The sequence below is a fragment of the Sinocyclocheilus rhinocerous genome, unplaced genomic scaffold, assembly GCF_001515625.1.
Source record: "Sinocyclocheilus rhinocerous isolate Xijiao unplaced genomic scaffold, SAMN03320098_v1.1 scaffold1182, whole genome shotgun sequence".
Lineage (NCBI taxonomy): Eukaryota > Metazoa > Chordata > Actinopteri > Cypriniformes > Cyprinidae > Sinocyclocheilus > Sinocyclocheilus rhinocerous.
The window spans coordinates 944,422-957,000 of record NW_015624203.1 but is presented as its reverse complement, the minus strand read 5'-3'; the positions used below and the strand labels follow the sequence as shown (position 1 = coordinate 957,000).

Below are 12,579 nucleotides of genomic sequence, written 5' to 3'. Positions count from 1 at the left end.
CAAAAAAAGCTTATTTTTCAGGCTAGATCAGCCAGTGCGCATGCGCAGTCCTAAGTGTACGTCTCCGAACGCTGACTGTTTCTATAGTAACCGGGACTTCTAACGGCAGCTGCAGTGACACGATGACTTTACTGATTAGCGATTGGTTCTTTTACTCAGAAGGCGGGGCTTGCAGAAATCTGTGAGAAATATAACGACCCAAAGACAAAATAACTGATAAAAAAGCTGTTATAGGAGCAACAGCCATGTGGGCAGCGCTGTGTCATATGTCATAGCTGTGCACAAGGTGTTTGTCACAGCTCCAGACTTATTTGTTCATTAATGACGTCATCAGCGATTAGTCGACTTCGACTCTACTTTCATCACATAAAAGTCGACATCAAAAAATCAGAAGTCGTTCAACCCCTAGCGTGAACAAGTCTTAACTTTTATAAAGAATATCTCTTTGGGTTTGAGACTTTAGTCTTTGTAACTTTAGGGATCTTATCTATGCACGAACAGCTTGTAACACTCCAAAGAGAAAGGAAAATTTGAAATTGCATCATATGACCCCTTTAATCTCTCTTTTTAACCCATTTCATGGTGTGTGATGAACTCTCGTACGAGTTTCTAATGGTTTTGTATAATTTGCATTGTTTTAAACATTAATATTTTATGTGCAACACTAGCATGCTCTGGTTCAGTGGCCTTACACCTGTTTTTAAATCTATTTTCAAACATTATAATTTAAATGGTGATGAGTGTCCCGAGAATAAATCTTTCATCTTTTCATCACTTTTCATCATAATAGTTTTTCAGTGTTGTTTTGATGTATATTAAAGAGTTGGCAGTCAAAATTAAAACTGCTTGATGATAGATATTCTTCATTCTTTCTGACAAACAACTAAAGATAATGTGAATTACAGTATGCACAATATTTTCTAAATGTTTAAATTGCAGTGTACAGCGTTTAATGTAAGGGGGTAGAATCCGCAGCTCAGTACTCACTACTCACTACTTAAAAGTACTTTTAAATAAGCTACTCTTTTACACTTACTCAAAGTAGTTTTTTGGACAAGTACTTTTTACTCTACTCGCACTACATTTTTTTGGAATGTAATGGTACTTTTACTTGAGTATATTTTTTCAGAACTCTTTCCACCACTGCTCATACTTTGCTTTGACAACTATTCCTATCCAAACAGTTACGATGGAATGATGCATCACTGCTAAGAAAACAGACCATCATGACCACACTCTATGTCCTCAGAGATGCATTAAAGGGTGCAATACTTTAGCACTCTAAATAGGTGGCCCTCCAAACACTTACGGCATCTCTTGGCAGCTTCCTCGCACAGGTCTTCCGCAGTGTGGCAGTCTTTGAAGTACTCGAGCTGGTGTGTGTCAGGCAGGTAGAAGTGGATTTCCAGTCCTTTCATGACAGTCAGAACAGTCATCTCTGCCTTCCTCTGTTTTTTCATCTTCCCACACAGTTGCCTGCCCAGCTCCATGACTGCTAGTTCTGGCATCCAGACACTGCAGGATAAACAGAGTGTAACATAGATTTATTGAGGAACTGTGGGTTTACTGCTTGTGAAATAACATACCATTTCCAGTAGGTCATACATGAATGAACCATAAAATTTCACGCTGATGTTTGAGCAGTAAGTCAGTCAATATATGGTTGTCATGATATATTATGACATTATATTATATTCATAATACTTATTAATATTTTAATCATTTCAGTGTCGATGCCAATAAAATTTCATGATTTTCAATACCAATTTCGATACTACAACAAAAACTATTATGCTCATGAACATACTAGGGCTGCACGATAAATCTGATTGTCATGCGCATCTCGCAGTAAAGCCAATTCCGTGATAAGTAGTAAATCTCCATCACGTGCTTTCAGATGGAGCGGCATTTACACAGAGCCGTAGTTCACTGACAAGCTACGCAATATCGCGTTGATAATCGCAGACGAATCGCATGCGATAATGAACGCGATATTGTGTAGCTTGTCAGTGAAAACTGAAGAAACAAAGTCACCTACATCTTGGATGCCCTGGGGGTAAGCAGATAAACATCAAATTTTCATTTTTGGGTGAACTATCCCTTTAAGGAAAACAGTCCGACACCGTGGTATAACGAGCACACTTGCGCCCTAAAGAGAGCAGCCCGGAAAATGGAGCGCAGCTGGAAGAAAACAAAACTAGAGGTATTTCATATTGCATGAAGGGAAAGTACTTCTACATACAGAAAATCCTTAAAAACTGCTAGATCTGCTTACTTTTTGTCTCTTTTAGAAAAAAACTAACACAACCCCAGGTATTTACTTAATACAGAGGCTAAATTAACAAAAAACAAAGCATCAGTAGGCACAGACATTTCCCAACAGCACAGCAGTAATGACTTTATGAACTTCTTTACTTCCAAGATCAGTACTATTAGAGATAAAATAACCATGCAGCCATCAGTTACAGTATTGCATCAGACAGTGCACTATAGATTCCCTGAGGAACAATTCCACTCATTTTCTGCTACAGGACAGGAAGAATTATATAAACTTGTTAAATCATCTAAACCAACAGATTCTTGGTTGTTACATTCTTTACCATCTAAGCTACAAAAAGAGGTGCTTCCAGAAGTCATAGATCCAGAATATCATTAAAAATATCATTCCAAAATATATCTAAATTACGACCTATGCTCTCAATGTCAAATGCACAAATGTTATTGTAATGCTTTATTAGGTGGTTGCTCTGCACACTTAATAAACAAACTCCAGCTGGTCCAAAATGCAGCAGCTAGAGTTCTTACTAGAACCAGGAAGTATGACCATATTAGCCCGGTTCTGTCAACACTGCACTGGCTCCCTATAAGCTGAATTTTCAGCAGCCATTAATCCAGTCCTCAGTGTCATATGATTCTTTAGGAGTCATTCTAATATACTGAATTTGTTCTCAACAAAAAAATTCTTATTATTATCAACGTTGAAAGCAGTTGTACTTATTAATACTTTTGTGGAAACAGTGATACTTCTTTACAGAATTATTTGATGAATAGAAAGGTCAAAATAACAGCATTTATTTTGTAACATTATAAATGCCTTTACTGTAAATTTTTATAATTTTAATGAAAAAAAAATCTTACTGACCCCCAAACTTTTGAACAGTGGTGTTAGTGTATATAATGAAAAAATAATAATTAAGACCAGTGAGTATTTATTCCAAAATAGAAAGTAGAGGATCTATTAGGTTGAATTCGCACAGCAAGGCCAAAAGCACAGTTCTGACACAAATGCAATTTTATGTCTACCTGTTTACATTCACTTAAACCATAACTGACTGTGTTACATTAACAGCTCACTAAAACGAGCCTTTTGACCAAGACACCCATTTGCCGTTCAACTGCTCTTCACAGAGTAGTAGCTTAAGTATGCATGTGAGCATTTGAAAGCAGCCATCTGTCAGTCAGCCAGTACTCTGTACTACTGATATTTTACAAAGGCAGAGTCATTATTATTGGGTTTTTATTATTACTGCTCTATTAAAACTGGACTGGAGGGTGTTAAACTCAAATCTTGGGACTAACCATAGACTGTAAAAAAAAAGATGGACGATGCGTCTCCAATTCCTTCCACTATAGAAAAGTGAAGCCAAAACATCTATGGGCGCTGTCATCTTGCGAAAATGACGTCATTTGGAGCCAGAGTCTACACAGTAGTGATTCATTTGGAGCATGAGTCTGTGCAGTAGTGCCACCCCAAACTCCCGCAGACCCAATCGCAAGATCGCAATCACGACACCACATCCCGTTTTTATAGCATCAAATAACTAACTAAAAGCAAACTTATTAGAAAGACGAACACTTGAACATACATCAGAATGATAAGAACTACCTAAAATGATGGAAACCACCTTTGGGAAAAAATTTTTTGAAATGTAATTTGATTATTTAGTTTGTCCCACGTTCCATTAGATTACATGGAGAGGGCGGGGTTTATGACCTATAATGGGTCCAGCCACCTGGCGGCGATCAAAACATTTTGGCTTCACTTTTCAGGACTTGTGGACTAACAGCTGACCTCAGATGAAGACAATGGCAGTAGACAACAACAGATGATGAAAAACAATGATGAAAAAGAGACAAACATGGGGAAAGGGAAAACAACTTTTTGCTTTTTCTGAGTTCATTGTAACCAAACAATCAGATATATTTAGTGGCGTGTGGCTAAGTATGGTGACCCATACTTGGAATTTGTAATCTGCATTTAACCCATCCAAGTGCACACACAGCAGCGAGTAGTGAACACACACACCCAGAGCAATGGGCAGCCATTTTTGCTGCGTCGCCCGAGGAGCAGTTGCTCCAAGGGTCTCACCTCAGTCGTGGTATTGAAGGTGGAAGAGAGCGCTATATATTCACTCCTCCCACCTACAATTCCTGCTAGTACCGAGACTCGATCCTGCGAGTGCGACCTTTGGGTTACAAGTCCGACTCTCTAACCTTTAAGCCACAACTACCCCCAGCCTTTCAGTGATTCAGAGCTGTTAAAGGGTTAGTTCACCCAAAAATGAAAATTAGACTGTGTTTTACTCACCCTCGAGGCATCCTAGGTGTATATGACTTTCTTCTTTTAGACGAATCCAGTTCTTTTAGACGAATCCAGGGTTGTGAATAAAGGCCTCCTGTAGTGAATCCATGCGTTTTTGTAAGAAAAATATCCATATTTCAAACGTAATAAACACTTTTCTCTCACTTCCGTTATCTGTCATACGCGGAAGCCGTTCCGGCGGATGATGCAGCACGTATGCGCAGCGCTCGCGCCACTGAGATATGCTAGTCTCGCGAGTTTGTTTATAGGAGCAAATGAAGTAAAGTTTCCTTTAGCAAAGGAAAACCAGTCTCCTCTTGGTTTATATCAAAATCCTCCGACATTTTTCTTTGCAAATCCTCGGTTTGTACTTCTAATTCGTGACCGGCGTTTTGTTTTATTCTCTCTCCGCGTTTGTCACTAATCACGCAACGCCGACGTGCTACGTCATCCGCCGGAACGGCTTCCGTGTATGACAGAAACTGGAAGTGAGAGAGAATTGTTTATTACGTTTGAAATATGGATATTTTAAGCAGTTTAATCTTCTGTTTATTCAGCTGCAGCGATAGGCATTTTCTGGGTTTCTTCTGCGAGGCGTATTTGGAGTTTCAGCGCGAGAGCGCCCTCTGGCCTTTGGATGGAGATTTACTACTGATCACAGAACCGTGCTTCACTGAAAGATACGCATGACAATCGCAGCTTCTGTTGAATCGCGATCTCGATTCCATTTCGATTTATCGTGCAGCCCTAGTTAGTAGCACTATAATTTAACTGGGATTTCCTACCAGTCCAATACAGGCTCTATGGGAATGAAATATCTCAATTTTGACCATTTTAGCAAATTATAAAAAATGACAAAATCTTTTGATATGGGGTGGGGAACATAACTTTTATTCCTCTTTTTGATAGGTTAGTGCTGTTATTTAAAACCTCTATAGGAACTGAATATCTCCCAGAGTCACTTTTGTCCATATTGGATCAGTCTACCAGTATCAAATTGTCCGGATGACATAATCAAACAGTACTCAACTAAAAGCATTGTATTGTTGTGGTCCCTCTTTTACTTAGAAATGTTTACTTGAGGTATTTTTTTTTTTTTTAAAGGGAATTTTATATGTTTCTCTTTGAAATCATCAAAAATGTAAAGTCAAGACAACTACAATAGCTCAGCAGTAGATACAGACCCATATATATTTTTTTACAGTTTCAAACTCTCACACTTAATTAGTTAACAGCTTTTAAACACCATCCATATTATCACGTTTTTCAATACATTGCCCAAAAAAATATGAAAACTACTTTGCATAAATATAATGACACTTATATTGAAATGAATAGAACATTTATTCGCATTATTCGTTTATAATTCTAGTATGTTGTTTGTTTGTTTATTTGTTTATATTTATTATTGTGTGAAAATCAAGAATAAGCAATCTTCTGCATATCAGTTATGGGCATAAAAATAATCAGCATCGGTCGATCTCTACAAAGCACATCAAATATACTGCAACCACAAACACATTTGTTCAGCAAATATACAGTTTGTGATAACTGTGTACAAGCGTTCCAATTTCTATCGACAAAACTGCAGTCACAGCAGCAACAAGTTTAACCACTGTACTGTCAGCGCATGACAAAGACATCAAAATAATGTAAATGTTTTGCAAGTTAGCAACAATAACACAAAAATAAGTGATTTTTCTTACGACTTAAAAATCGCGAAGGTCTAACTAGGAGCTAACTTAGTGTGCTTTAAAAAAAGTAACTTTTCAATATCTTACAGCCATCAAGCAGCCTCTAAAGCATCCATTATCATCAGTCAAACTAAGATTAAAATCAATCACTAGTTTGCAGTTAACGGCACTTATATCTACAATTTAATTTCAAAGATGACCGATTATACACTATATAACGTTACTGAGATTAGTTACTCCTTGTAACACTTTGATCGACATACTTTCCAGCAACCACACACAAACTGACAACAAAACGTCTGACAACTTGATGTTTACTAACATAGCACATGAAAAGAACAGAAAAGACAGACATACAACCAGACCCCCAAACATACAGTCAGGATGTAAAGAGTTATGGCCCTCGTCCTTACCTCGCCAGGCAAAGCTAACGTTACTTCCGTTTAATTTCGATCATTACAGACGTTTTAACACTTCCTCTTGGTATGTTGTTGATGTAAAGCGGTCGTTATTTAACTCCAAAATAATCTCCGACAATATAAGGTTTATTCCACGAGATTTATTTTAAAAACAAACTTCACTTCACAGTGGTACAAACCGTGCTTCAGTCTTCGTGATCAACTAACCTTTTCCTGTCAAGCGTCGAACACATTCCCGAAAATAGGGTAACGACGAGGTCTATCACATGCCGCTTATTGGCTCATCCGGCTGTCAATCAAATGCGGTACCAATGGCATTAACCCTTAAAGTAGAGTAAGCGAGTGGATTTTTTTGTTGTGGCTATACGGCACAGCATTGCCTCTGTATATAGTTGAGACTTATTACTATTATGCATGCGATTAAACTCTCGCTTAGAGTGTATTGCTGTGATGTAAACATAAATCCATAAATTACCCAAAATATCAAATTTATACATAGCCTATTTTTTTTTTCTCCAATGATTCAAATGTTTTGAAAATGATTATAATCATAATACATGAAGATCCTTGAGCGCTGATTTAACTTTCGTTAAATATGTAGCATTAAAAAGATATTTGGATGAAATGATGTCCATTGAATGGTATGTCACATGACCACTTTGAAGGGCTTGTTATAACCATTAATATTTGATTCATATATTAAACAATTACTGCTAACCATTATTATGCTTCTCATTTAAAAGTAACACTTAGATACTAAAGTTATCTAGCCTATATAAACAGTAACTACAACACTGTAAAATATGTTTTGCAGATTCATAAATAATAAATATATTCATAAATCATTTAGACTTCAGAGATAAAAATGTAAATAAAAAATATTATTAATGAACTGTTACATTTCATTACTGTTGTTTATTTTTGGCCATAAAGTCCTAATCCTAACTTAATGAAGCAGCTGTTTCCGCTTTACAGGTACAGTGTCTGTGTTTTAAAATAGGTAGCAGCAAAACACAAAGCCCTCTCTGATTACGGTCTTTTAAGACCATGAGGTTTAAGACTGCCGTGAAAGGGAGGGACTTCCCGTCCTCAGCATCATATGAGTTGCCAGAAACTGTGGGCTGCACTGCAGAGCACATTGGGAGAATGTGGCAGATCAATATGTTCAACAGCAGTTCGCGTAGATATATGAAACAATATTAGACTGTGTGTATTGGAGTTTTATGGGTTTTAAGAGTAAAATGATCAGTAAAAATGCTACTATTAAATAGATTTTTGTCTATACATTATCAACATTTCCATATAAATGTTGTCAGACATGTCAGAATGATTTGCAACATTACCTATTTATGTCAAATATGCGTTGAGATATGTTGACAAACACTGGGGGGGAAAAGGTCCAGTTGGAAACTCCTATCGTTGGATGAGTCATAGGCTATAATTGGTCAGTGATGAGTCTACGTGCAATACTCTCATAAGCACTCATCTAAAAGCTATAATGCGTTTTTCATCTGAAGAAAGACAGAAATTCAGTAAATATTTAGATAAGAGGATTTCCTAAAAACATGTAAACATCAAATTGAGAATGACCCTGCTCTTCAGACTAGAAAACGGTTTTTTTTCTGAAACTTTTTTTAAACAGTTATTTTTATAACTGCATTTTCATGTATCACAACATTACAGAAACCACTTACTCACCTTACTGTATGATTCTAAAAATGTTCAGATGACTCAAGAGTTAAAAGGGCTGATGAAACAAGGGGCAAGTGACAGAGGATTTTGCCTGGGTCTAATTTACTTACAGCATGGCGAAATTTCTGTAATAATATAAAACAAAAAGGGCAGAAAACACTTATCATACTATATTTTAAATCTTCATGGTGTGCGTCTAAATGGTATGAACACAATAAAATGTTTTCAGTAACTCTATTATAATTTATACATCATATATGCTTTGATATTATACACAATGATATTCAATATATTAACCTCCTAGAACTGAGAAATTCAATTTCTTCCTTTGCAGAAACCATTGGCTTTTAATGGATTTCTGGAAAAAAAAACAAAAAAAAAACATGCTGTACGTGCCCATTTTAATTGACATAATGGGCTTTTCAGAGATTCCAAATGTTTTGGGGTTTGGCCATGACATCTTTCTCTTCATGGCTTTTAAATGTCTGACATCACATATCAGCACAATTTTATGGAAACAGAAAAGCAGGTATTATTTTTTTAAACTTCTATTTGTTTGGTTTTCAAATTGTTGCATGTAAGTAAACATCTTTTTTGTAGCAAGTTGCCCTAAAACAAATGTTAATATATGTAAAAGGATGGGAATTCCCATTTCTGCTAATATTTACATACATTTGCATAATAAATAAGGATGTACCAATGTTGTTATAACTTATATACATTCTGTAGACTTTGAAAAACATAGAAACTAAAGTCTGTGCAAAGTTTGATTACAAGTGTCTATTTGAAAAGGATATTTCTGTAACAAAATTCTGGGGAAAAAAAGATAATTCATTTAGTAGTGTGCATAAAATACAAAGCATAAATAATAAAAAAAATCCTTCATAAACTTAAAAGAAATTATTAAATCAAATGTTACAGAGGACACATAAAAAAAAGAAACTGTAGAAAACATTAAATGAAATGCAAACTGAAATGTTGCCTTCTTTATAGTCATGATGTCTACAGGAAAAACATGAGTGAAAAGTGAGTAATATTTTTATATGATTTTTTATTTCCCAAAACAACAACATAATGTCAAAATAAATGTCAAAAACGTTTTGCTAGATCCTAGGAGGATAATTTAACATTACACTGATGACAAGCAACCATAATGTGCATTATCTCATATATAAAATTAGAAAGCAACCAACAGTTTGACAGTTTATTATTAAAACAGGATTCAGCAGAGATTTCTCTGTATTTAACTTTATTGTGATGTTTGTTTTCATGTTTTGTTTTTTATTATTCCCTCTTTCTCACCTGTTAATAAAAATATTTTTGTGAGGCTAGATGTCAAGATGGCAGCCATCCTTCAGTTATCACAGTACTGTACCTTTAAGATGAACAGCATCAGCACTGTGATAACTGAACCAGGGCAGCCTGTCACATCAAGCAGAGCCAGGGCGGTAGTTCTTCACACATCTTCTTGTCCATGTTCGTTCTGGGATAACAACTATCACTTTCATAAATATCAGATCAATATGTGATGTTTACTGTTTTCAAAATATAACAGTTAATATATAATATAGGCTAAATAAATCTGACAATTCCATCTGTGTATATTATAGGAATGAGTATATGCAATCATTAAAGAATTTTTATTATTAAACATAACTTATACGAAGTAGAAATTTTAATATCATGATTGGACTTTATGCCATATTTTCATAGGATACACTCCATTAGATGTCAACTCCGCTGTCAATCTGACAGCAGGAGATTCAATACCTTCGTTTTGAGCTTTAATTATTCATACACACCACCCCTGTGACGACAGACTTGTTTTGGTAACTCTGACTCCACCTTCTATACTTTGCTCTCGTATTTGGCAAGCGCTTGGCTCCTCCCACATCATCCCGCAAACCCCGCCCTCGTACGAATCTCTTCTTGTAAACAACTCCATCAGCGCGTCGTGTTTGCCATCTCAGGACAGTGGAAACGCCTGCCAAATAATGACAAAACATTTGCCTAACATTCCTCTAGCGGCTGTTTCGGGGGGAAAAAGTAGAGAAAACATTTCAATGGGTTAAAACGGGAATATATTAGCTGTTATAGTGTGTTGCGACTTCTCATAGAAAAATGTTGATGTTTGATAAAAGTGCAGTTTTAAATAAAATGATTTATGTTAGGAACATTCCAGCAATATAATGTATAAACTATACATGAATACAAGACGTGTTTGAGCAAAAAGCCCGTTAGAACGTCACGAGGTCAGTATCTACAATCAATTATACATAAGTTAATACACGAAACAGCATTACATGATCATGTCATATAATATCACAGCAGGTACTGTAAATATTCTGTGTATATATCAGTTGTTCTACTTGATATGTCGATTCGTTAAATTGTCGGATATCTTGCGACTCGTCTTATTGTACTATATTGATGCGCGCTAACGCCCAACAGCGCGCGCGCACACCCCTCTCACGGCAAAAACAAACACTACATTCTTCTAACATAAAAACTAATATAATATCACTATCACAGTTAGACATATGTACTATTCTACCGACTGCAAAAGTACTTACCTGTATTTTCAACGCTGAACTCCCTTGTTTACGTGAATATTTTTAATGACGCAGCAAGCCTTACAGCGAACAACGTGATTGTCGCCATTTTTTGTTGTTATTGAAATCTTCAAGCCATGTGACAATAAAATAACACGCTTCCGGGTCCTGACGCTCAAAGTTCACCACTTTCTTAGTGCAGAATGACTCCTGCCATATAGAAGGTTTAAAAAGTCGACTGATTTTTACATTGCATACCCGAAGTGAACTGCGTTTAATATCTCTTATGTTCTGACGCCACCGTAAGGCACCTCGGAAATAAATGTTTGACATGGGATAATAGCTGACTATTTCAGTGGTTTTTACCCTTTTTGACTCCAAGGCCACCTACGTAAAATATTTCCTGTGGCATTTTTGATGTAACGATGACAAAACAGCCTATTTTTTAAACTTTGTTTATTGACAGAATCAAGTCGATGGATAAAATAATTAACCGACTAATGCTGTGATTCCAGAAGTCAGAACTGTATATTATTCAATAAAAACAACTGTTGTTGAGGAGACAAATTAAAATATGAAATGTCATTTTACATCAAAGTTTTTTTGTGTGTTTTAGTACTTAAGAAAAGTTTTAATTTTAATACAGTTATATATGATTTTATGATTTTGCAGCCCTATTTGGCAGTTTGCGCTATGGCATCAGTCAGTGGCCCATTTTTGAAAACTAAAGTAAACAGTGCTGTGGCATCTGCGGAATTTTTTCACCTACATCACAGTCAACAAGTGTATATTGTCCTAAATCCGACAGGGGGCAATATCACACCAGTTTTACCAATGTGTTGACGCAGTTTGTTGCATGTGGAGAGAATAACAGTAGTCCTGTGTCCCAAATGATGTATGCACACTACGTACGTAGTGTATTACATTTATAAGGTTATTTTGCCATACAACATCGGAGTATGATTAACCCTCCCCCTCCCTTAAGGAAAGCTGCAACAGTTGAGTTTTAACTTTTTTTTAAACTATTTAACCTTTTCATTTAAATAAGTGCATCATCCGGACATTTAAAATGCATTTCTCTTTGGAATAAAATGGCACAGAAACGTGCACCAGTACGCGAATTGTGCGTATGCAATATGTACCTAAGTTTTTTATTTTCTTCTGGAAAGATCCTCTTGCAAAATAATCATCTGTGCCTCTGACTCTCCAAATAACCATATTAGGAACCTGAAAGTTGGACACATTTCAACAAACCTAATGTTTTTAACTTGCGGTAAGTACACAGACGATCACAAACAGAAATCGGGTTCGCCTGAGGTAACGTAACCATAGCAACATTGCACCGCTCACAGAGCCGTTGAGAAACGCTCCGATGTCCTTTGGCATAATAGTGAAGCTGTCATTATTTATCACTTAACTAATTTAAAATTTACATATTAATACATTTATCACAAGAAAAAAAACAGTTTTGCTTACAATTCAATCACTGTTTATTTTTTTAACCAATACTACTTAAACAACTTAATACTACAACGACCGGACTCCTATGCGGTTTAGCTTGGGCATATTTTTCAGTGCGATGCAGTACCAGAGGCGTTTTAAAATAGGGCGTTTATGTTTCTGCTCCATTCATTTGCAGA

The 12,579-nt window shown here is 36.1% G+C and overlaps 1 protein-coding gene across 3 annotated transcripts in view; it reads right to left on the bottom strand.

Moving 5' to 3' along the window:
* The window catches only part of jak1 (Janus kinase 1), a 37,172-nt gene extending 30,169 nt beyond the window's left edge, over nucleotides 1-7,003 (bottom strand). The window contains exons 1-2 of one of the 3 annotated variants that reach the window (XM_016550990.1): nucleotides 6,903-7,003; nucleotides 1,310-1,515 (exon numbers count right to left, since the gene is read on the bottom strand). In XM_016550990.1, the coding sequence (XP_016406476.1) occupies nucleotides 1,310-1,515; nucleotides 6,903-6,928 (232 nt within the window). In that variant the 5' untranslated portion in view covers nucleotides 6,929-7,003. The other 2 variants (XM_016550999.1, XM_016551005.1) reach the window with 2 other exon arrangements.
* Nucleotides 7,004-12,579: the final 5,576 nt, after the last annotated feature.